The 26,322-nt window shown below is 34.0% G+C and overlaps 1 protein-coding gene across 2 annotated transcripts; it reads right to left on the minus strand.

Moving 5' to 3' along the window:
* Positions 1 to 528: 528 nt before the first annotated feature.
* Positions 529 to 14,123, minus strand: LOC149022027 (RNI-like superfamily protein). Of its 2 annotated transcripts, none has more exons than XM_089150225.1 (2): positions 13,816 to 14,123; positions 529 to 2,822 (listed from the first exon to the last, which is right to left on the minus strand). In XM_089150225.1, the coding sequence occupies exon 2, from the start codon at positions 2,469 to 2,471 to the stop codon at positions 1,299 to 1,301; it is 1,173 nt and encodes a 390-aa protein (XP_089006351.1). In that variant the 5' UTR covers positions 2,472 to 2,822; positions 13,816 to 14,123; the 3' UTR covers positions 529 to 1,298. The 2 variants fall into 2 exon arrangements, with proteins under 2 accessions (XP_089006351.1, XP_089006352.1); XM_089150226.1 differs by having other exon boundaries at positions 10,011 to 14,123.
* Between the last annotated feature and the right edge of the window lie 12,199 nt (positions 14,124 to 26,322).

Below are 26,322 nucleotides of genomic sequence, written 5' to 3' on the forward strand. Positions count from 1 at the left end.
TCAATTTTAAAATCTGGTTTGTTTTTATTTTCCTTTTTTTTTTTTACTTAGTCACTCCATCACATACATTAGACAAGAAATTCAATCATCATCTCAGAGAGTAAATAATCAATCTATGTTAGATCCTCTTCTTCAATAATTTCCTTTTCTTCTATCCTTCATCTATAAAAAGAAGGGAGAGGGATATGAAGAACATAGTTAATTCAAAAGACCCAGAAAAAATTCCACAAACTTAATTAGATATAGAAAAGATGTTCATCTCTGTCAGAGTTTGGTTGAGAAGTGTATTTTATCAAAAATAGGATGCAAAGATGACAGGAAAAGAAAAAACAATTGAAATTAATAAATATACTAAATACTACCTCAGATTGGAATTCCAACCATGATCCAAAGAAGAGAGGAAACAAACTTTTTGAACTTTTTTTGAGGACTGCCACCAATCTGTATCTCATTTAAATTATATTACAAAATTATTTATGAATATTCACTTATCACATCTATTTTTCATTTTATAATTTGTTCTGGGCAATAATTACCAAATGAAATTTCATTCTTGATAAAAAAGGGTGTCTAGTATTGATTTCTTTAATAACTGAGTAAAAACACGAATGAAAATTTCATTTTTGTTGTTCAACAAAAGTGGAGACCTCCTTTTCTTTTTAAATTTTAAAATTGTGTTAGTTATAGTTTCAGTCAACTTGAAAATGATGACAATCACATATTGAATTTATTGAATTTGTCTATTTAATAGAAGTTATCTAACAATTGATGATTTAGTTAACAGTGTTCCTGAACATTATTTACAGAACACTATTTCTCATATTTTTTTTTCTGCTCTGAAATCAATTCTGCAAGAAGTTTGCAGAAAATCATTTTATAGCTTAAGAGAGTTGTTTTAACACAGGAATAGGGAAAGGATGTTTTTAAGGGGGAAAACAACCGTTTCAGAACAGAGACATTATCAAACACATCCTCAAGATTGAAGTCTTGGGTTTGATGTGATATGCACAAGTTTCTTCTTCACAGCCCCAAATATCTAAGATAAGATGGCAGCTTAGTTAATTCACAGAGTTGGTGGGCATATTCTATCCATTATTGTTCATTTCATAAATTTCAACATGGAACCATACATCCACTTTGAGTTATAATCTTTGAAAATGGTTGAAGTTTCAAACTCCAAATTTGGTTTCAGACTTGAAGAGAAGTATGTTTCTAGATAAACTATGAAGGCTTGAGGTAAACCATGACATTAAAAACAAAATGGGGTTAACAGTCTCAAGGTAAATAAATATCTACCCTTACCCAAAAAATGGCCATTTGGGTCCAATGTACATCAATTCTTCTTCCTTGATCTTGACATTTCCCCTTGTACACTTGAACATCTCTATTGCAGTAGCAGTAACACAAGAACGCTGATGCATGTACAAGACTGAGAGGCGGCTGCATCCATCTCTTAAAGCTTGAAATCCTCGATCACATAAATTCCGGCACCTGTTTACATGTAGTATCTCCAAGTTATGACAATTAAACCCTACTGCCTCCCATCCAGGAATCTTGACCCCATGACATAGTGCTAGATTCCACTCACAAAGTGCTGGACACCCCTTGGCTATGGCCACAACTGATTCATTGCCAACATTCCTGCACAGCCGAAGGTTGAGGATTCGAAGCCTAGCAGCAAATCCTGCCCCTATTGCAGCCAATCCATCTCCACGAATGTGACTGCTAAGACCAGAAACATTCAGATACTCGAGTCCTCCTCCACTAACAACACCGGATATGCCCTCAGGATCAAGCTTACATGAATCAGCTTCCAAAAAAATCAAAGCTTGTGAACATCCTTTAAAACCAATGCCAGAGATGTTCCGACAAAATGAGATCTTTACAGCCTGTATCTGATGGCATTCTCTTGAGAGAGCTCTAATCCCAATATCTGAAATAAATGAACAATATGAGAGATTCACATCTTTCAAGCCCTTGCAAGCCTTAACTAGGATTTCAAAGCCAACATCAGTAATGCTACATCTGTAAAGACTAATGGATGTCAAAGAGGGACATGCTGTAGCCACTAGAGAGAGCCCATTATCTGTGATACCAAAACAGCAGTCTAGATATAGGGATTGCAAATGAGATCCAAAATACTGTAATGGAGTTAGACTTGAATCTGGTAGCTCTGTGCATCCAGATAGTGATAATGAGGTGAGCTGTTGGAAGCGGGAAAGTAGTCTATATAAATGATCGGAGTTGACATTAGGCACAACTTGAGACAATGGAGAGAAGTTAGGTATGGTTAAAGAACAAAAAAATTGTAATGACTGATGACCCAAATTTTGAATCTGGAGCAAACGATGACAAGTCAAGCCAAATGAATTGCGATCCAAATTACTTTTCAACTTCCTGTAAATAGCTAGAAGGCAATCTTCAGGAAGGTCAATAATGGAGATTCGGTTGTCACTGCAAGGAAATTCCATGATGCTTATCACTCTTCTGAAGGTTGTACAGCTCGAATTTTTACTGCAATCTTCTTAAAAGAAGCTCCAGATGAGGTGGGAGAATCAAAACCACAAAGTGCAGGTGGCGAGTCTCCATATCCATAGCCAATTAGTATTCCACATCTCCGACAGTGTAGTTTGGTTTTTGACCGATAACGACCCCAAGAGACAGGAAGGCAATTTATCTCATCAACCTGAGTGAATCGACTAAGATCTATTGAAACAAAAGAGATGAAACCCTTCTTGATGGATTTTTGGTAGTCAGAGCCAATGCCAGAGGTGCTACGGTCAGAAGAAGTCAAGTTCAAAGGGTAACCACAAGACCCGCAGCTGCAAAAGTTGGAAGAGGGGGTTGGGAGAGGGGGGGGGTTAGAAGAAAGTGACGTTAATTTAGTTTCTGCATTCCATGTGAATTAAAGATTATATAATAAGAAAAGCAATAGGAAAAAAAAAAAGCAGTTAAATGGTACTGTAAACCATAGTATGTGCTCATGCAGGCGACAAAGAATGTTAGTCAAACTCCACCCAAAATAAACTCAAACAACTGTACATAAGAACAACCACAATGATCCTTTGATTCATCTTGTGATTACAAAAAAAGCATCTTGTAGTAGACATGTAACTCACATGCAAAAGAAAGCGGATAACGTATAAGTTTGAAAAGAAAACAATATGAATGAGAAGTGAAAAAGGAAAATGGAAAAAGTTAAATCATAGAAAGGTCCTCTAATCACTAAAGAGGAAAAGATATTTCATTATGTAGACCAGATGATTACACTCTTTCTATAAACGTCGCAATCATGTGTATATGAAGACATAACACATGCATCAAGCATGCCTTTGGTGATTCCACTTCTGTCAAAAGGTGAAAAAGATTATTCTTATTGGACTTTCTAACTCTTAAGCTATATGGTTTGCAGGATATTTGTCCATGCAATGGTCTATGGGTTGTCAAAATTCTCTCCATGGAAGATTTTCTCGTTAGGTCAAATGGCAGCAAATGGCATTGCTCTTGAACAATCACTTGACTTTGAGTTAACCAACCCTGAGGATGAAGTGTTCCAACACTTAAGTCCATCCAGCATGTAGTGGCACTTCAATAATTATATATTCAGAATCCTACTGTAAGACCCCTCGTAGCATGGAATTAATAATTCAAATTCTAGTAAAGCTCCCTTCTGTAAAACCGAAAGGGATCCAAGTCCAAGCTCAAGTGGACACATACCAAAAACAAGAAGGCGTACTCTATTATTTGAATTGTAAATATCGTAAGATGTAATGTGATTCACCAACTTGGGCTCTAAGATTCATTGGATTTTATCACCTAGGTCCACATCAACCTTATTGGCATACTTAGACGTGGGGATTGGGGGAAATGGCCAAGGGAAACACTAAACATATGAATGGGTAATTTGACCTTACTATTGGCTTAAATGGGCCATAAGTCAAATTTCTAGGTCTTAAACAAACCAAAATATCGAGACATTGACCAACATCTTTGGCTAATGTTTTGGACAGTAAAGATTTCTATTTGGTCATTTGTTGGTCCATATCCAATTGATAACTATTGGGGCATGAAAACCATTCTAAAATAAGAAAAAAGGTTCTATTTTTCTTCTTCTTCTTATTATTATTCTCTAATTTTGTTTCAAATTGTTATTGTGCTGTGAAAAGTAATCCCCCTCTTGGGATGCCTCAATCCTACAATTTGATCTTATTTGTTACCTATTTTTGTTCAAATGAAACTATGTTATGCAAAGGACAGTTTCTTATTGCAATCCTGTATCCCAGCCAGAATAATTCAAAAAAAATCAAGTCCAAAGCAGAATCTTAAAACAATCAGATCTATGAGTCTCAGAATGGTCACAAACTCTAAATGGGGCTCCAATTCCATTAACGGAATCAACCTGTAAACTTTAAGCAAATGTAGTAACAGAATTAGAAGTTCCAAAGGAATGCTAGTGCTACTAGGATTTGAGGTAGTACATCTACACAATGCAGTTCCAGCACCTAATGAGCTAAATTCCCTTGGAACCAACCTAGGGTTGATATGTATGTGGATGGGGGATCCATCCCAGGGTTCCCATTATAGCTGCCAACTTAGAGGACCTAAAACAATTCAGCTATTGACACTCTTACATGAATAATTTAGGGAAAGCAATGCTTTGTTTGTTTCTAGATTCTTTTCTGAGAAAATTTACAGCCCCCTGCAAATATTCCCCATCATGAAGAATAATATTCAGATTGGAAAAATGAGAATTTCTAAGTACATTCAGGCTGCTGCCTTTTCTCCTGCATGAGAGTTGACTGTTCTGTCGAGTCATATCCAGGCTTCCACCAGGTGAGTAACATTGACAAATAAACCTCATGGTAAGTCATTTCCAAGTTGCTGTTGGAATTCTAGGTGAGTAATATCCATGCCCTGTTGTGACTGAGGAGTCAGCTTCATTCATCCTACAAGCTGCTCAATTGAAGTCAGACCAACAGTTAGCTAAGCCTGCAGGACCACTGATCACTACCCTTGTCTTTCCCCTTTTTTCTTTTTTCTTGATCATCCAAGAACCTTCCCTCCAAGTCCCATTCAAGAACAGCCCTGTATATCCTTTTGCCCAAGCAAACCACCCATAAGATTGACCTAGGATAAAGCCCATAAATCCACCTCACTGTTCCCTCCACTCAATCCCTAGATGCAGCTACATCACCCATTGGAAATAACAGAAAATCCCCTTTCTTGAATTTCTGATCCCTCGTTGCAGTCAAAGAATCTATCTATGCCCACCACTTAGAATTCATCAAGCACAGTGCTGAATCCACACCAACAAAATCTTAGGAAAAACCGAAAGCTTTATTTCATAAATTTGTCTCTGAAGCCAAATGCAACTAAATCTATGTACTGAAACCTTAATATTCCTAAGTTTACCCAAAAAAAAAGAAAAACCTTTATATTCCTAAACTCATTTGAAAAATAATACTTGGAATAGTCAAATCAGACTAGAATTTGACACTCCTCAAACTGGATATCTGAAAACATAAAAATATACAACTATAATGTAATCTGAAACCAAATTCCGAATGATTCAGGTCTTAGCTAAATTGTAACACATGCAAAAAAAAAAGGGCAATAAATCAATCCCATTTGACCAATCTCATAGTTCTAGCTTATTCCAATTTTTTAGGCCTATGAAAGTGGCTAGTACGATGACAGCCCAGAGGACCAAGGAACCAACATATTTAGAACCCAACCCAACGGCTTATGTCCACTTAAATAAGCCCAGTTCACAGATTTATCTAAGTTGGATTCCCCTGTTAAAAAAAAAATTTTTATGTCAAGTTTTCCATGTGGTAGGATTAGAACTACAAACAAACATCAATCCAAACAAATACTCTCTCTTGTCATGAACATCAAGAACAAATCCAGTAATGCTTGGAAACTTACTCATTGGAGAAGCAGGAAGGTATCATGATTTCAACAAAATTTGTAATTGCGAGAACATATTGAATGTTCATGGCTTCACAATTAAATTTGTGTTTCTCAGCCATGACTTCATTTTATACGCAAAAATGCAATAGATTTGATCCTCAACCATAAGATGTCTGCCTTATACATTAGGTCAGCAAGAACGTTATAAAATAGTTTTTTTTTTCCTTTTATTTCATTTCTTCTGTATATTCCCTTTTCATTACCAAACAAGATTCCTTTACTTCTCTTTTCTATCCATGTCTATCCAGCCAAACGCAGCCTTAGTAGAAACTAAGTAATAGCATGTATTTTGAAACAGCAAATGAAGGAGAAACATCATAACATAAAATAATATATTACTTAAAATAGAATACAATATTTTAACAATATACAACATTATTGCTTGATACAATATTGTCTAAATAGTTGTAAATCAACAGATTCAACCAGCAAAATCTGAGCTCTCTGATAACAGAAATAGAAACTTCATCAAAGGCCTACTGCTACTAGCATTTCAGATAGTAGGTCTAGAACTTCTAAAACCAACCAGAACTTGAGGGAATGAACTAACAGGAATTAAATTCTCAGATTATTAGAAAAATTCAAATAGTACATTATGAGAGATTGTATAAAGAAAGTCTGAAGTTAAATATGGTGTTGCATGCCTGCAGGATGAGTCAACTAATTGAGAATTAGAGATATGATGGTAAAAAACTGATGGAACTCTGATAGGTGATAGAAGAATGAAACTCAATTCAAACTGCAAAAGAGGTGTTTTACAGCATGAGAACTGATTAAACCAGATGGCTAATCGAATTGTTATTGTGCATTGATTTTACATTTAACTGTTGTTTTCAATTCGACAACTGTGATCTAATTGAACCCACGTACATGATTTCTTGTAACTACAGGATTCCAAGGGTAGAACTGTGTTTTCTAAAAAAAGGAAAAAATATATTGGATGGAAAAAAAAAAAAGAAGGAAAAAATAAACAAAGAACAGTAATAAAAGGGCAGGTAATCACAAGTAACAACTCTCTCTATTCCCTCTTATTTGTATTATTTTGCTTTCCCTCTCCATCTCCTTCTGCCATTAATTCTCAATCTTTAACCTCTCTTCCTATCATCCCATGTCCCATCCACTATCGCATGGTTTCTATTTGCTAAGTTTTCATTCTCATACACACTAAGAAGTAAGAACAACTCAGTCATTCAACTTTCAAATTCAGTCACTCTTTCCTAATTCCTTTGATCCTCTCTCACGTTTACCTTTCCAAAACCAAATCTCCATTTTGCTACCTAATCTCAACCCATACCACTGGATCACTCTCTATCTCTCTAATTAATTCATGTTGTCCAGCTCTAATTTAGTTTCTGATTCATTCTTTGGATATCTTTTTGTACTTAGATTAGCCCTTGGTTGTAGGAATTAGGATATCCTCTCTCGACCACTCTAATGTTTCTTTTCTCTTTTTAATTGGAACCTACCATCTCTCACCTCCATATAGACCAGCACCATCATTGTATCCTCCACTTCTAGAGAATCTGCAGTGGAGGCAAGACATCAGCAGAGATTATTCGCCATTGCACCTATTGATGCAGAATTGAAGGCATACATAAGAAAGAAAAGCCCAATGGGTCAGGCCTATCAAAGGCCTAAAGCTATCATCCAAATCAACCCATGGCTTTCATGGGCTAGGACTATTTTAGTGGGTTAAAGTTAGCCCACATATTTTGATCTCCATGGCCTAAACCTAAGCCCAAGTCTAGTTCTTGAAAAGTTAATAAAAGGGGTTGTGCTTTGAAAATAAAAAGAACTCATTGTCAAAGGAGTTCTTTTGTCAAGAGTTAGGTAGTAGTTGAGTTATTAATAGGTAGATGTTAGTTAGTGGTTGAACGTTACAATTAATGTTTATGTCTCTTTAGAATGCTATATAAAGAGACTTATGTAAAAGGGTGAGACACACAACACAACTCATCAATTGAAATCAAATTGCTTTGTTAGCATTCCTTCTCTATGGAGAATCCTTGTGTTTGACCAAGGTAGGTTGGTATTCAATCCAATCGATCCACCTTGTGGTGTGAAGCCCGGGTGTTACATTGTTATTCTCAATTCCCTCACAGTGTCCTTTCAATTTTTTTCATCATAGTTCTACCCTTGTTTTGAAGATTTATTCAGCCCGTATTGTTATGCTAATATCCTTATAATACCACTCTAGTTTCAGCCCTCTTTCACATTTGAATTATGTTTCATCTTAAGTTTATCAAATCTGAAATTGATTGCTTGTGAAAGGTCCTAATTGATTACTGTTTTGATCAATCAAATACAATACCACATTACCTATACTCTGTCAACTTACATTTTGTATCCACGGAACATCATCACTGTTGCTAAGCCCATCAACTGAGAGCATTAGTAGTTAAAGTTTTATTCTCTTTAGGTGTAGATGAATTGTTGATCATTATTATTTGATTTCTAGGAAAGATATTTTATTGTTTGATGCAACTCCATAGTCATGTGGATGTCATAATTGGATTGTTTATTTTAGAGGATGTCTTTCTGCGGTTCATGTATACGTTACATACAATAGTTGTCAATAAAACTTTAGTTGCATCAATGATAGCCTTTAACTGAGTGAACTAAGAGATCTAAGTGCATGTGAAAGAATGATAGTGATAAGCAAGATAGGTTGTAACTATTATCATTGTGGTTGCAAGACGCTTGTAAATATAATGAACCGAAATATGTCAGATAATTAAATTATGATGTCAATGGGGATTCAAAACCTTAAGTCTATTTTTCTTATTAATCCCATCTTTGTTAAGTAGTTAGTAGTCAATTATAATTTTAATTTAGCAATATCATTTTCAAAACTATTTTCTAATCTTAGTAGATTTAGGCTTCCAGTTCCCAGTGCACTTGATCCCTTACTGAACATTGTTCTACTAGTTTAATTAGGGTTTATTTTTCATTCGTTTACAAAAGTGATCAATGTAAAAAGCTAAGAGATACAAAGATAGAACAGAGGCTTAGAATCCACCAAGCCCACTTCTGAACCTACAGTACTAACCGCTAAATACACAACAATCAAATATTAGGAAAAACTGAAAGATTCATTTCCTGGATCCATCTCTAGACCTCAGGTCAATACATCTCTAAACTGCATTCCTAGACTTATTCTTTAATGCTCCTAAACAGATTTAGAATTCAAGCTTGGAAAACTTTGAACTAGACTAGTATTTGATACACTTGCTCACACTAGAACTCCAGAAACATATCATATACTAAGAATGTAACCTGGACTCAAAATCTAATAATTCTAGGACCTGTCATGGCTAATGTCTAACAATTAAATACGAAAAAAACCAACACTACTTGACTATCACAGTCCTAAGTTCTACCCATTAGAAGAGGCAAATAATAGTAAAGACCCAATACAAGGCTTTTCTTTCCACTAAAATAAGCTCAGTATTCTCGTTATCTGCATCATTTCTCTTTACAATATTGTAGCGCAATGTTAAGATTGGTCTGGATTAGAAATATAGCATGCAGGCTCCAAGTAGGTTAGATAATCGTTCATTTCTTGCCTTCCAATCAGATCTTTCATTCCATAAGAACACAAGTCATATAAATTGAACATCCTAAGATCAGGTTCAAAATCAGAACATTCCTATCCTAGACAAGGCACCCAAATATGGGCGCTCATACCAATAGATGAAACTATAAAACAAAGAAATAAAAAATACAACCGAGCAATTGTTTACATCCAGGAGAGAGCTCCACAATGGAATAGAGTAGCCCATGCTACATGATTACACGTGATAAAATTTGCATTAGTAAATGTATCACTGTCTACATAACACAAGAAATTCCAATAAATTCACAAAATGGAGAATATCCATGCCCAACAGAAGAAGAAAAAAGATGGGCCACCAGTGTTAATTAGGACAGAAGCAGGTTGGAGATGCACGTGTGTATTAACAACAGAAGGCTACTTATGTGTATATGCTATTACAGCATTGCAAACAAAATGATGTAGATCAGAAGTCCATACTTACCCATAGAAACAAGCCCCAAAAGCCAGCCCAGCAACGTTGTGTGATAAAACTGCTGTGAGAAGCAGCCTGGTTTGATAATGTGGCAAGTTTTTGTTGGTTTAATGGAGCATCACATAAGCCAGCCCTACTCGAAAGCATGAATGAGAAAAATGAACAAAATGCTGTTCACATCACTATTCACGTGAACAGTATTATGGCCAACATATGTGCTGTTTGGGGATGCTTTCTAGAAGATTTTGCAGCGGACACCAAAGTGGGCAAGATTCTATTCTAATGCTGCCATAATTGATCTTTCGCTGGTTTCCCGGTTTGAGGTTGACTATTGCGTTATAATTCTTTTTCTTTTTTTAACAAATGTCAGGAAAACAGAGGATAGCCATTAATGCAATATGCTGATCTAACATTTAATGCAAGCAACTTGGTACATAAATAGAATCTTCTATTTGATAAATATAGCTGTAGAATGTATAGATTTAAAATCATACTGTTATCCCAAGTTCCCCACAAACAATTTCCAGGATGAGAATGAATATGAGGAAACACATTTTTGTCCACATGAAGAAAAGGGCGTACACACTGTAGGGTCTAGGGAGGGTCATACTGTCTGTAGCCTTGCCCTTGTTTCACAACCCAAATCCATGACTAGTAAGTTACATTGGAGCAACATTACCATCATGCTGACACCCACCCTCTCTTTTTGTCCACATGCTTCACAAAAATTATGAGACAGCTTTTTTTTCTTCTTTTAAGATCCAGTCTAAGAAAGGTTTAATTGATAAACCACCTATTTGGTACCTCATACGAGGCTTACTTGTTAATTCCAAATTTCCAATAATTTGATACAAAGTATATCATTTGCAATTGTCAGTTGTAAAATTTCAAGACCAAATTCAATTATATAACCCCATTTATCATTACTTCCCTTATATATACAAAACATTAATTTGTTTTCAGCTATTTCAATTGTTTTTTACTTTACTTTCCCACATGTCCAACTCCATTAGCATTAACCCTTGAAATGTGAGCATCAGACATTGGACACTACTCCACCAGATTTGGGGTCCTTCTAATCCATAACATGGTAAATCTATCAAATGAGCATATAGGGAGGCTTTAACATGGACAGATCACACTTATACTAAACAGCATAATGGGCCTTTAAAAATGGCTGCTTGCTATAGTATATAGCTGCAGTTCATTTTAGTTCCTTAAGATTTAAAACAAGAAATTGCATTCAGAATATAAAAAGTAAAAACACAACAAAAACTCAGCCTTACCAAATTGCAATAAAGTATGTAAATAAAATTAATAAATAAGTAAATGAGAAAGGTTTCTGTAACTAAGAGATTAACTGATAGATACATGAGTTTATGTAACTAACAATCTTCTCATTCTTATCATTTTTCCTTTAATTTTTTCAAACTATAAACTTTTAACAAAGAAAGATTCAACTGCCTATTCAATGGTTTTCAGGTAGACTTGTTTAGCGATACTCTTAAGTCTAAAAAACATATTAACTGTAACACTATTTCCTTTTTAACAATTTAATAGTTCCTAAATTGCAATCAGTTGATCATTTCAGTGTATGGTGGCAAATTGGAACTCAATATTTCTTATATATTGACTTTTTTTTCTTTTTGAAGTGGTAGACTTAAACATGGTTCAAGAACTTGAATTCGATGGAAATCTTGCCCCTCCAAATTGGTCCAATGTCTCGGCAAGATGTGAGACCCTTTTTTTTTTTTTTTTTTTTTTTTCAAACTCAAACCTCAATCTCTAGGGGGATTAGTTGTCATCTGGGCCTTGAACTTGCTGTCCAGCTTAGTTTAAACCTTTTGAACACACTGGCGACCTTAGGTTTCATTTCGGACCCCAAGCTGGAAATAGCTTTGGTTAAAACACTGAAATGGTCTATTGTTCATATAATATACTCATACAGAGCCCTTGACACATATGTTCATGTTCAAACAGCAGCTCTGACCAAGAGTCTGACAAAATATCAGATGGAAATGGGAGATTTAAGCAGGCAGCAAGCTTTGAAGAACCTGGGTGGCGCTTCTTTCTCTCGTTGATATATCTCATTTGATCAAGTTTAGGACTTTCAAAATAAGAGGTTGGTTTGAGTTTGGTTGACATCTTGAGTCGAAAGAGTTAATTCTTTTCTTTTTTTGGACTTAGCTGACATCTGGCCTTGCTAAACCAAAAAAGCGACTAATCTCACAAGATCCCGTACTATGGAGCTAACATTTAATATATTTATGAAAATGGTCTTCTTTTCTTTTCTATAATGTACCTACAACCTACACACTCAAAATTAATATTGATAAGGCACAAGTACCCACCATAAACCCTCCACTTTGTCCATAAAAAATAAAATAAAAAAAATCAGATGATGGGAAAGCATAAATTGCCCACAAACTCCATAAGAACAAAAACCCTGGGAATAAAACAAAAAAGGAAGATTTCATCAGATAATAATAGATCCCTAGCAGAGCTGAGAGAAAGGAAATACAAGAGAGAGGCAACTAACCCACATTAAGGTCATCTAAAGGACGTGGAATAATACACATCAGTCAAATAAAAGCAGTTAATAGAATTTGGATAAGTTCAAGCATCATAAACCAACTTCTAGATCCATGAAATGGAATCCACTCAAATGCAAAACACATAATTCATGGGATTGTAGAAAACAAAGAAGGAAGATTCTGTATTTAGAGTTTCTTAAGCTCAAGTCCAACACTATCTGAAACAAAATGAAATCCACATACATGTAATTTTCACCATCATTCAACGCTGCAAAGGCAGATAAATTCAACAGAATGCAATGAAAAATTACCGATAAATTCTCTAAATACAACTAAATATGGCGCCTATCAAATTCAAATGGGACTTAAATCAGAGTGCCACTGATTCCTTAGAATCCTAACTGATCAAGTATGATTTCCACATAAAAGATTGACTGTCAAAAGTGCGTGAATATAGGGTCAGCTTCAAAGACAGAAATCAGCAGGCAGCAGGCAGCATGCACCGAGACAATCCAAAGACTACAAATTTTCAGCTAATAATTTAGAAATGAAAATTGGAAATTCGGTTGATAAATGAAACAATATGCTAAAATATATTTTTCTTAGAAACTAAAAAGTTGAGTAAAAACACCCCATACAAAAAGGGGCCAGGTGATATGGAAAGAACTCTGTTGGATTTGTTTATCCTATTAGAACACAGACAGAAATCATAAAATAACAATTATTAGTGAAATGCCTTTCTGGATATTCCTCAACTTCCCAGCTATAACAGACCGTGAGAAGCAGATAAATGCAGAAGATTTCAAATTCGTTTTAACCGTGTTAATGGTACCACCTTATGGTTGATAAAGAAACGCGGTGGGTTTAACAATGACTCACGAAATGTCATGGTTCAAATTCCCAATTTATCAATTCCGAAACAAGCTGACAATCCAGAATGGAAAATGAGTCTTCACCGGACGCTTACTGATTAAGTGAGCTTTATTAGAATCTAAATAGCTGCAAGTTCAAGTTTCAGATTCAATTATCTGAAAAACAAAATCAAACCCAACCCCCATCTAAAGAAATGCAATTTTGGCATCAGCATGCAGAAGTATCATCAGAACCCTGTAATCGCCGATTACAGCAAGGATCGATATAGAAAAAAAACCACAAATAACATTGAAAGACCTGGACTGTAAACCTAGCAAAATAGAATCACAGAAAACGCAAAAAATTGTAGACATTCCGAAAAAAAAAGAGACAACATATGTGTGAGTGAGAGAGAAAGAGAGGCATACCTGTAAGATACATCTGCTTGGGACATCCTCAATGAAAAAAGATCAGATTTTATTTTCACAGAAACTCGATTCCATTGGACGACTCAGAATTCATCTGAGGTTTAACAAATTGAGCTATGGATCAATTATAATCGATCGATGAGAAGGTAAGAGAGTGATGGAAACCAGTTTTCTGACGTTCCGAATTAAAAGTAGTTGACTTAGACAAACGACTGATTTTTTTTTTTTTTCCTAAAAAATACTTTCGAAAATGGTATTAGTTGGGATCTGACGGATACGGAATTGCGCTTCCCTCATGTTCATCCACCACGTGTTTAAGAGAGGGAAAGCGTTGCTTTATCAATGTTCAGATGTGAACTCTTATTTTAAATGTATCGTGGAAGGGTGTGAGATGAGCAGAACGTCGGATAGAAAATCAGGTCTGGTTTTACTGGGGGAGGGGTGGAGGGGGAGAATAAATATTTTATATATGGGCCTTCAGTTCTAGTCTATTATACTCTTGACCACATACTATGAGACTTTGATATTTGATATTTGCCAATTATGCCAATCCCTTGGATCTACTTGTAGGATTTTGCTTTCTGTTTTCTTGCATTTGCAACCCCTTGTTGGATGGCATATTGCATTTTTACCATTAAGACGTTATAATGAGTAAATTATATACTCAGTCCTCAGAGTTGGAATTTATTATATTATTTTTACATTTGTAAAATTTATTTTAGGGTAATTTTCATCTGAATCCCCCGAGGTTTGATCCAGGTCACTTTTAGTCCAATTTAAGTTTTCTTTTGCATATGGCTCCATTATAGTTTTAAGAAATGATTAAATAAGGACACACTTAACAAAAATAGTTAGTTTAATAAATTTTGTGACGAAAGTATCCTTTTTTCCTTTGGACTTCTTTTTATTATTTTAATTTTAATTTAGTAAAATAGATATTACCAAAATACCATTCGGTTCACCCTTTTCGCCTCTTAGCTTCTCATCTTCTCCTCCTCCACCACCAATTCCACCACCACTAGCATCACTTGCAACTGCAATTGATGAACCGATAACACCAAAATCGCCTTCATGGATGCATATCAAGTTTCTCATGTGTTGTTAGACTAATAAGACATTTAAAAATGATTACATTAGCTACAAGAGAATATAATTATCATATAATCAATATTAAGCCTTTATGAAAATCCTTGTACCATAATTTGTGCTTGACGATTCCATTTTTTTTCATTTCTTTTTCGCACAAAAATACATTTGTACTCCATTGGCTATATACCTTCATGTGTTTGAACTATATATCCAAAAACTTTAATTTCAAGTGAATTTATTTATATTTGAATTGTATATTTCAATTTTAACCAATCATTTTTTCATTTACATTCATCAAAATATTTAGGATCAAGATCCTCATTTTGTTTTATTATATGCAAAAATATTGTCGACAACTTTTTTTTTGTTCATCTTTTTCCTACAATGACATAACTAATAGAGATCATTTCACTTTTATTAGTTTTAGGTACCTAAATCTTTTTCCTAGCTTTATATAAAGATGTACATTTAATATTTTCATAAACAATTGTCCTCATATTTAATTAAATTGATGATTATCCTTTCCACTTTTTAACATTTTATACTGGAACAAATTGGTTTTTCACGTTTTAAATGTGATTTAGTTTCAGTTGCACTAATAGATTGTCTTAACAAATCAATATAAATTGGAGCATTCACAACTAAATATTATATGTAGTAACTTCTATAAAGTTAGTAAAAACATCTAACAGTTGATTCGTAATATTTTATAATGAATTATCTTTTGACTTCATATTTACATTGTTCAATACAATGATTTAAATGAGATAATGATAATGTATTCCAATCAATCTTCCTTTCTAGTTGTTTATTCTCTCCCGCTAATATTCGAAAAATTAAATTATCAAAATGATAATCAATAAGTATTCCTTTAAATAAATTTAAAGTCAATAGCAAAACGTTAAATTATAGAAGGAGATTTATAACCAACTTATATGCTCAACTTTCTTTAGGGACCCATCTTTGTACATTGTTATGGAGTAGTTAGAACATAAACAGTATATCCAAAGATTCTAAGATGAAAAATACTTAGCTCATGACCATAAGCCAATTCTAATGAAAAAAATGTATGATAATTTATTGTGTTATGCATATAAATGATGCTGAATGTAACATCTCCAGATCGACAAAATGAGTTCTATTCTCATAACCAATGTTCTAATTATAAATTAAAAATATTTAATAAATTATTTGGTTAAACTGTTTTGGTATAAACATGAATAATAGTCTATTCAACCATGATTGTAATTAACATATAGTAATCATTAAAAGCCTAAAGTGTAGACTCACTAACATTATCAAGATGAATTATCTTTATTATATAACTTAAAAATTGTGCTTTTAATCTATTATTTGAGCAAATAATTTTGCAAATGCTAAATTGTGAGTTGATAATTAACATACATATAACCATCTCGTAGATACATATAATAGTGATTACCAAAAAAAAAAAAAATTTTTTTTTTTGGTGGGGTGGGTGGTTGGTTTTTTTTTTTTTTTTTTTTAGTATTTTTTTTTTTGTTTGTGGTGTTGTTGTTTTTTTTTTTTTTTTTTTTTTTTTTTTTTTTTTTTTTTTTTTTTTTTTTTTTTATAAATATAAATTACATATAATATAGTAATGATAAATATGATGGGTGAATAGCCCCCCCCCCCTAACCTCGGTTAATATATTTCACCTTTTCCCCAATTCCTTGGTTATGTATAATTCCCGCCCGACCCTCTGTTCAAAAAATCAAACACCATAATGAATTCAATTTTTTTTTTATTAAAAACCCCCCCCCCCTTTTTTTTTTAATTATTATCAACAAAAAAAAAACCCCAAAATGTTGTTTGTTTTTTTTTTTTTTCATTTTCCCCTTTTTGAACTTGCAGCTTTTTTTTACGCCGTTTTTGTTTGGATGGTCTTTGCCTTATATTGATTAAATATTTATTATTATTATTATTATTATTATTATTATTATTATTATTATTATTATTATTATTATTATTATTATTATTATTATTATTATTATTATTATTATTATTGTATTCCTAAAACTTTTAACATGAAGGTGAATTTCAGCATCAATGATTTATGACAAGTAATTTTTTCCCATTATGTCGAAGGCCATAAATTTGAATCTCGTAAGATTTGACATGATGCAAACTAATTTACAAAAAAAAAAAATAAAAATAAATTTAATGTAATACTAAGTCATATGTGCATGCATATCAATAATATATTACTATAACATGCTCTTATATTGAAGTAATGAAGTACATAACTTCTTTATGACTATTAAAACATTAGAAATATGAAACTAATGATGAACAATGCTCTAATAATATTTAAGACAAAATATTTTACCATTTAACAATATTTGTGGTATAAGACTTAGCAACCACTAGATTTAATAAATAAAATTGTCTTGTTAAGACTGATTAATAGTAAACCATAATTGACAAGACAACCTAACGTGTTGTATGGCCACCTAGGGGTATTAAAAATAATAGAGAATTAGAATTTTATATGATTTTGTTTATAAGCAGTATAGACCAATAAAATATTAAATTATTATGCTAGTATAAACCTAATAAGAGAAAATCCACACATAATAAAACAAAGCATGAAATATAAATTATATACCAAAATCCATACATATACAATTGGTAATTAACATGATACTTGACACAATTACTAAAATTAATAAGTATCTAGAAATAAAAAATAAAAATATATAAGAAAAATAATAATAAACCATTATTTGTTACACAAAGAAACAAGAACTGAAACCTTGAGTCATAGACCATAATTTAATCTATTAAAGAATTGGTTTTCAACGAGATAGTTATTAATACATATTCTTTAGAAATATATGCTATTTTTCCTTCATTAAAATTTTTCATACAAAGTTTTTTCTTAGTAGGGTTTTAACGAGGTATATTATTTATTGGCGGACATCTAAGGGGGGAGTGTTATAAATGATATTGATTATGAATGTCTACACCTCCAAAGAGATAATACTAAAAGGTATAACTTCTAGTTGAAGATCTTAATCACTTTAGCATGCAATCTTGATGATGCACATTTCTATATTAATTGAAGATCACAGCCACCTCAACATACAATCTTGTTAATCAATATTTCTATTATATGCATATTTTATCATGGGCGACAATCTATCTTTCGATGTCAAGGACATCTTATTGTGTGCAAAAATTATATATTGTATACCTTCTAGACTCGATATTTCCATGTCCAGAGAATGTTTTGTAATATCTTTACTACCAATACAATTAAAAGACACACACAACATAATACAATTGAGAGATCACTTTCATCTTGTCTTAATTTTCTTTTTTATATTTACTATATTTATTCTAATTATCCTTTAGTTTTAGAACAAAAAAAATCCTACTGTTTCACTTTTTTTTCACTCCTAACCCTAATGATTTGTTTTTAATTTTCATTATCATTTTCATCAATTTTTCATTTTGGCATACCAAACCTATTTTTCATCCTATAATTTATTTTTGACAAAAGTTAACAAACCATTTTTCATTTTCAACCAAAATTGAATTATTGTACTCATTTATCTTAAATAGGAAAAATAAAGAATTGGAATAGATACCAAAAAGGCCCAAAGATAATATGAAACTACCTCTGAAACTAAAACCTAGGTAACATCAACCGTGAGTATCTCTCTCAATGTATGAAGTGGACATGGGCTAGCATAGCATACAATATTCACTTTCCTAAGTTGTTTTAATTGATTACCTTGTATACAATCCTATCGTGGATTTTTCCTTGTATATATTGTCTAAGGGCCTGTTTGGTTACATGAGTCTAAAGATTTCAAATATCTAGAGATTTTAAATCTATAGATTTCAAATCTATGGAGTCATAATTTACAAAATTAAATGTTTGGTTGTGGAATGAAATATGTGGATTCATCCTAAAAAACTATTTGTCGACGTGATTTTTGTGAATGTGCAAATGTATAGCTTTTTTGAAATCTCTGGATTTCACCCTTTACCCATAAATCTACAGATTCACGTTTTTATTGTAAAAATGTGAATATCTAGATTTCATGAATCTAGAGATTTTTACAACCAAACGGGTATAATTCTCAAATTTATGAATCTGGAGATTTGAAATCTCTTGATTCATGTAACCAAACAGGCCCTAAGGCTTTCACACAAGTAGAGTCCAAAGAGGGGGAGGGGGTGGGTAGTTCTCCTATGCAGCCTTGCCCACAATAATTTTTGGCTAAAAGGCTATTCCGATGCCTTGATCTGAGGCTATAGTCCATATATTCAAATTTAATTTCAAAATCAAAAGCAATAAAAGAGCGAATCTGGTGCCAAAAGTTCCACACAAGCAAACTCAAGGGGGAGTGGGGGGGGGGGGGTGTTAGTTTTCCTACACAGACTTGTACCTGCAAATTTTTTTTACTGAAAAGTTGTTTCAATATCTTGACTTCATGCTATAATTCATGTTATTCAAATATAATCTCTAACATTAGAAGCAATACAATCAAATATTCTTGTTGGTATTAGAGCAGGAAGGTCTAGTATCCTTGGCCTGGGAAGTTAAAAACTTTTGTTCCCCCTTACGGTTGTGAGGCTCCACTTGCAAGTAAAATGGAATATTCTTTTTTTTTTTTTTTGGTAAAAATGGAATATTCTTGACCTACACGTATTTGGGAATGTTGATATATGCATTGATCTGCTTGTTTTCTTGACAAATTGGACTCTGTGGTGAAAAGTAGTGAATTTACCAACCGATGATCACCTTACCTGGCAAGATAGATTGGACCCATATTTTATACTCCCTGCATTCAAATTAAACACACACAATCTAGAAAGCAATCTAAACACCTATGCATGTCCTTGCACAAGCTTTTAAAACATTGCATTTTCTAATTTGGAGTTGTAACACTGTAAAATCTAAGACAACTAATCTCTGAACGTGTGAACAAAATCATACTCTCTCTCTCTCTCTCTCTCTCTCTCTTGTTGGCAGAAAATCTTAGACATTAAATTATGAAACAAGCAAACAAAACCATGTGCTTTCTCTTTCAATAAGAGCAGTGTTCAGTCTCTTTCTCTCACTATCACTGTAAGTTTTGCTGTCTGTGGTGTATCATCTTCACCACCATTGTTTGTTTTAGGATATCTCCTCACCACATCCTTGTAGCTCTCAACATCAAACATGGAAGATCAAAGAGAATTAGTTGGCCAACCAAGTATTACTAAACCCATTCATACTGGTATTAGGGTTTTGGCTGTGGATGACGACGCAGCATGTCTTCACATTGTTGAAGTAATACTACAAGCATTACGCTATGATGGTATTCCTTCATGTTTTCCTGCTTCATTGTACTAATATATGCATACTTGTTCGGATTTCTTTTTATGAATTGGTTTTCTGTCGTTTCAAAGGGTAAGGTCGCATACATCTCCTCCATAGTATTTGTCTCAAGCTATCTAAAAGAAGCTACAAAAGTACTTCTGTTTGTTTAGAAATGATTCAGATAGTACTTTCTCAGTTTAAATAGTTGATGGTTCTATAAGTCTTTGTGAACATTCTCCTTGAAGAATTTACATTGTGTTCCTATCTTCAGTTGTTTCTGTTACATGCGCATCCGATGCTTTGGCCCTTCTCCGGGAAAGGCAAGGAGGATTTGATATCGTTCTGACTGATCTTCACATGCCCGAGATGGATGGAATCGTACTCCTTAAGCATGTTTTGGTTGAATTTAAGATACCTGTCGTTAGTAAGTTCCAGCTTTTCCCTTATAGCCATCCTCTTCTATGTAGCCTTATTTATTTTATCTAAGGGACTAAGATCTAACTTTCTGATCATCAGTGATGTCTGTAGATGATAAAGATGTTATGGCTATAAGATGTTTGGAAGGTGGAGCTTCATTTTATTTTAAGAAACCTTTGACTAAAAGTGATCTCAGTAACCTTTGGCAGTATGTATATCTAAAAAGATATAATGGAGGAATGTTAATGGAGAAAATAACGAGTGATTCAGAATTACCAAGACCAAAGGTGGTCTCCAGTGGAGATAATACTGAGTTTGTAGCCTCCGTTAATGGAGGCAGTTCAAGTGAAGAGTCGAGGGAAAAAGCTTCTGAAAAGAAGAATCAAAATGAGGGGGAAAACAGTGAAGATAGTGGTACACGAAGCATGTCAAGGATCGTTTGGAATTCTGTGCTCCACAAGAAATTCTTGGATGCCATCAACCAAATAGGCCTCAATAGTAAGAATTTTCTTTCTCACTTAATTTATGATACATTGTGTTCGATTTGTCTTCTCACTTATTTATGATACATTGTGTTCGATTTGGCTTCATTGAGCTTAATTTTCTTGTGGTAATGTATTTTTGTTTTTCTTTCTTAGGGGCTGTTCCAACCAAAATACTTGAGAAAATGAATATTCCTGGATTAACTAGAGAACATGTTTCTAGCCATCTACAGGTACATTATCCTTTGTTTTTATTTCAGTTACGGAATTCCATATTTGACATAAAAAGTAGGGCTACAAAAGGGTTGGGTTGTGCTAGATAGGCTTTTTAAACCCTTACGTGTGACCTTAAATACCCTAACTTAGCCCTTGCCCTAACCTTATTGCCCAACTCGGCTGGGTCGAGCCTGGGCAAATGAGACACTTAACCATAACACGGCCCTGACCTTAACCCTAAGTTAACTACTCCTAAGCTAATCATGAAATAATAAATCAATGCAAAGTTCTGTATTGTTGTCTTATCTTTGCCCTAAATAATCTACTATGTGGTAGGGTTGGGTTAGACCCAACAGGCCGGCCCTAGTCAAGCACTCAACCTTGCAACTTGGCCTTGATCCCTAATCAAAGCGCCACTTTGGCCTCGGCCCTAACCTGCTCTTCATGACTAGAATTTTGAGTCCAAACCTTGTGCTCAAGGCTGCTAGGATTAGGTCGGGCCGTCAAGACAAAACTTGCCTCCCAGATAAAAAGAATTGAAGGAGAGTGCTTTTGGTAAGAACCCTAATAATAATTATATCATATTAATGTTTGGATTGAGAAATCTAGTATCATGTTAGTAAACTTGTATATATTTTTCTAAACCCTCCACCCCCCCCCCCCCCCCAAAAAAAAAAAAAACCAACCTTGTATGTATATCATTACTGCATTGCCCAGTCTCATGATTGTCAGAGTTCTTCTTCAACATATTCAAAGAGGGATTAGATTATCCTTAAACCTTGTTAAAAAATTAACAATGCTCCTTAAATATAAAGGAATAGGAAAATGTCAAAGCGTAATATCATGGTTTAGAATTTGATTAGTTTTGATTTTTCTATTGGTCATGGCGCAGAAATATCGATTATTTTTGAGAAGAATCACTGAAGCAAGTCGATCGAGAGAACCAACTGTTGCTAGATCACTGAAGCGTGCAATTTATAAATCGCGTTTTGCTTCAGGACTTCCTTCTCCATTGCTTGAACAATCATGTGCCTATAAGGTTAACCAACGAACACAGACGTGTGTTCAACCAGCAGGAGATGATGGCTTCTCTCATCTTCAAAGAAGAACCCAGATAAAGCTGAGAGATCTACCCTTACTTGACATGATATCTTCTGGTAACAAACGAAATTGTGATAGTACTCTTGCAAGCAAGACAAACACATTGGCAATGATCCAACCAAAATCTGACACAAGGACAAACAATTTTGCCTGTGGCTCACTTGATTATAGCTTCACAAATAGGTTTTCCAGTGAAAACATTCAAAATGTCTCCTTTGGCAATGGTTTGGCCGGCATTGAAGCGAACAACAGTACAAAGTTATCTGGGTTCAACCAGATGCCCATCGTTCATGGAGCTACAAATGGTATTAGTTCTGGTTACAGTAAGAGGGATGAGATCAGAAATGGAAAAAGGCCTTTAGTGGACACTGTGAAATCTCCTCCTCCATTTCCCAGATTTGCTTCATCTCATTCTGGTTATGCTTCTGAGGGGTTAGCTTTCTCTTCTGGTTTATTGCCTCAAGGGTTGGCTTCTCCTGCTGAATCAATTTCTGTAAGTGAAGTTGCAAGTGCTAATTCATTTTCATCAATCTTGGCTAATGTAAACCAAAAACTACCAATGTTCTCACTACCACCACCACAACAAAATGAAGTTGAGGTTCAAGCAGTCAACAGCTTTCAGAACTGTTCTTCATTTGATGAGGGTTATCTTTGTGATTCCCTGTTCATGCCAGGAGATCAATCATCTGGTCAGGTAACTCTTTAATACTGACCTCATTCCTAGAATGATCTTGAGATATGAATATGAATTGAGCAGTTACTGTCTTTGCTTACAGCAAAATATTTGTGAAGAAATGGATTCTGACGTCAACATCAATAGCTATAACGTGGAGAATGACAATCCCCCAAGACAGATTTCATCTTCACCACCATTACAACAACAAAATCAAATTGAGGTTGGAGAAATTTATAGCTTACTTGAGCTAACAAAGAATAATTCTTTTGATGATCAGGATTTTCTCAGTGATATACTGTCCATGCCAGTAGGTCTCTAATGCCCACCTCTCTCTCTCTCTCCTCTCCCTCTCTCTCCCTCCCTCTCTCTTATTTATTTATTTATTTTTAAAGAATAATCTTGGGTATTATTAATACACTTAAGGTGGTACCAATGTAAAATATTTCTCTTTCCTTGCAGCAAGATATTTGTGGAGAAGTAATGGATCATGACTTTAATATCAACAGCTATCATGTGGACAACAACAATCAAAGAGGGTATCCTTAGGTGTTTGGGTCCTTTCAATCTTTTTGGAGAACCTTCGGTTTAAAAACTGGTGCTTGTCGTTGGCTAGACTGGCTATTATGACAATGTACAGGATGATTGGCATAATGTAATGCCCCAAAACTTGTGTAACTATCCAAAGTTTTGGTAATGCATTTCTCTTTCTTGTTCACAAGATAAATTTTAAAAATCTTAATTGTGTCTGTTAAACTAGTTCTTTTACTATTATATCTGATTACATGCTACTAAGGAACCTTGCTATAGAACATGATAAACATTGTATTTAAGGTATGGGTGGAGGATTCAAGAGGCTTATTCCTTAGTAGTTGATAAAGATATTTTGGCCCCAGCAAAGAGAGAAGCTTGAGGAATTACATAGGGATGGTGAAAGTATTATATACATTGTTGGATTGGTCCCTAAGGTATTGCTAATCAATTTCATGTTATACCATGATGCTAGAATTCTAGTTAGTGAATGCATCCAAGGAAAAGAGTCATACGAAATATATAAACAGGTTGTTGAAAGAGGTGAGATAATAAACGTTCTCAAAGGGGTAGTAGATAGAAAATTTAGAGATTTATTAGGTTCAATTCTTAGTTCATGACCCTTGGATAATTAACTGCCACGTGTCATGATCCTAGATAGGAATTACAGGGAATTGTAGGAGGTGAGAATTGTAGAGGATGTGAACCCGTAGTAGATAGAGGACGTGAATAGTAGATATAACTTTTTCTAGACCTTATATGTGTAGCACACTGCTTTGACCTCATGGTATACTTTGTTTGGTTTTTCAATTGTTATTCTAATTAACTTTTACTTTCTTATATATAAATTTTTTGGTATTAAAACTTTCTTATATTTCGGATATCTAAATTAACCCTAAATCTTCCACAAACTAAACAGCTATTTTAGTATTAGTAAATGACAACTCTTCTCCTCTACGTTTAACCAATTGCATGAACTTATCTCATGAGAACTCTTATCCTCTAGATTTGACCATATGCTAAACATATAGGACACCATTTACAACAATGAAAAAGGAATGGAAATGCTTTCATCCCAGGAGTATTAGCAAAGGGTTTGTGACACTTTTTTCAGCCGCTAAACACCTACTCTATTATGGTATGTTGTCTTGTTTATGATGATGGAGATAATGATGGTGATAGATTTGCTAATCTATGAGAAACCTTCTTTATAATGTAAAAATATGATGAAATTAATTTATGAGTTCAGTTCTTATTTCACCTTGTCAGTCTTCAGAGATAGCCCTCATTTTGCATGTGTGGTAGAGGATCTGTCAACATAGCGGTATCCTTTACCCTCCATTTGAAATTTATATTCATTACTTTCCTAGAATGAGATTGAAAAAATCCATGGTGATTTCATTCCTACAATAAAAAATTGATAAAATCCTTAAAAATTCTGCTCCTAAAGTGCATTTGATGGAAACTTAGTCATCTTTTTCTAAAATTAGACTTTAGTAAACTGATGGTGATCCTTTCCTGAAATGAGAGTTTGATAAATTTGACAGTGATTCCTTTCCTCAAATAAGAATAATTCATATTGGTTCCGTATGCCACTCGACCTACATGCTAAAAGTTCTAATCACATTTAACCACACATGCCTATCCCTCAGAGTCTGGTTTGTCCATCCTCGAGGGTAGAGGATAACCCTACCCTAACCCCTTGCCATCATATTCTTAGGAGTGCCTATCTTATCAGTGTCCATAAATAGGTTTCCTTTCTAAATGTGTGGTAGAAGTGACATAAGGGAAATAAGCTCCCATTTTGAACGTGTGGTGGAGATGGTGTTAGGTTTGGGTTAATCGAGGATAAGGATCTCGATTCATCCAACGTGTATATATATATATATATATATATATGTATGTATGTATGTTAGGCTTCATTTTGCATATAATAAGCTGTTGTCTCACAGCTATCATTCTATAGAACTTCCACTCTGACAGTAGATAGTGGCAAGTAGTCATTTTCTATAATTGATTTCACTTTACTCTAGGTACGTAACCCTTTTTGTGAGTTGAATATATTACCTAAAACTTATCCCTAAAAGGAGTTTTCTATAGAACTCATGATAGACCTTTTCTAAAAGGTGAAATTTGATAAAATCTTGGGTGGTTTTTTTATTAAGATGAGAATAATCCTTGTTGATCATTTTTCATTGTACATTCAATAAAATCCTTGGCTATTCCCTTCTAAATTGAAAATTTTGTAAAATCCCTAGTGATTCCTTTCCTAAAATGAGAAGTTGATAAAATAGTTGTTGATTGCTTTCCTAAAATGAGAACTTGATAAATCCATAATGATCATTTTCTAAAATGAGAGTTTAAATATCTTTGGTAGATGGTATCCACTTATCTTCCCATAAAAGTGAGAGAGAATTTTTACCCCCCCCCAAAAAAAATAAAATAAAATAAAATAAAGTGAGAGTCCTATTACCTATCATCCACATGAGGCCATCCTCCAAGATATTCCTTCCACGTAAGATGATGCCCATGAAAAGGGATTGCCAAGGCTAACATTAAGGAAATTGACATGTGGAAAATGTATAAAATGAATGACAACCATACCAAAAGTTCCATTTAATCTTCTTCTTAGCTTCTTGTTCCCAATAAACTTTTGCTTAGGG

The sequence above is a fragment of the Hakea prostrata genome, chromosome 3, assembly GCF_041222555.1.
Source record: "Hakea prostrata isolate BN-2017 chromosome 3, UWA_Hpros_2, whole genome shotgun sequence".
Lineage (NCBI taxonomy): Eukaryota > Viridiplantae > Streptophyta > Magnoliopsida > Proteales > Proteaceae > Hakea > Hakea prostrata.

Coding starts and splice junctions, on each gene's coding strand:
- LOC149022027 (XM_089150225.1), bottom strand. CDS start 2,471: ATGGAATTTCCTTGCAGTGACAACCGAATCTCCATTATTGACCTTCCT.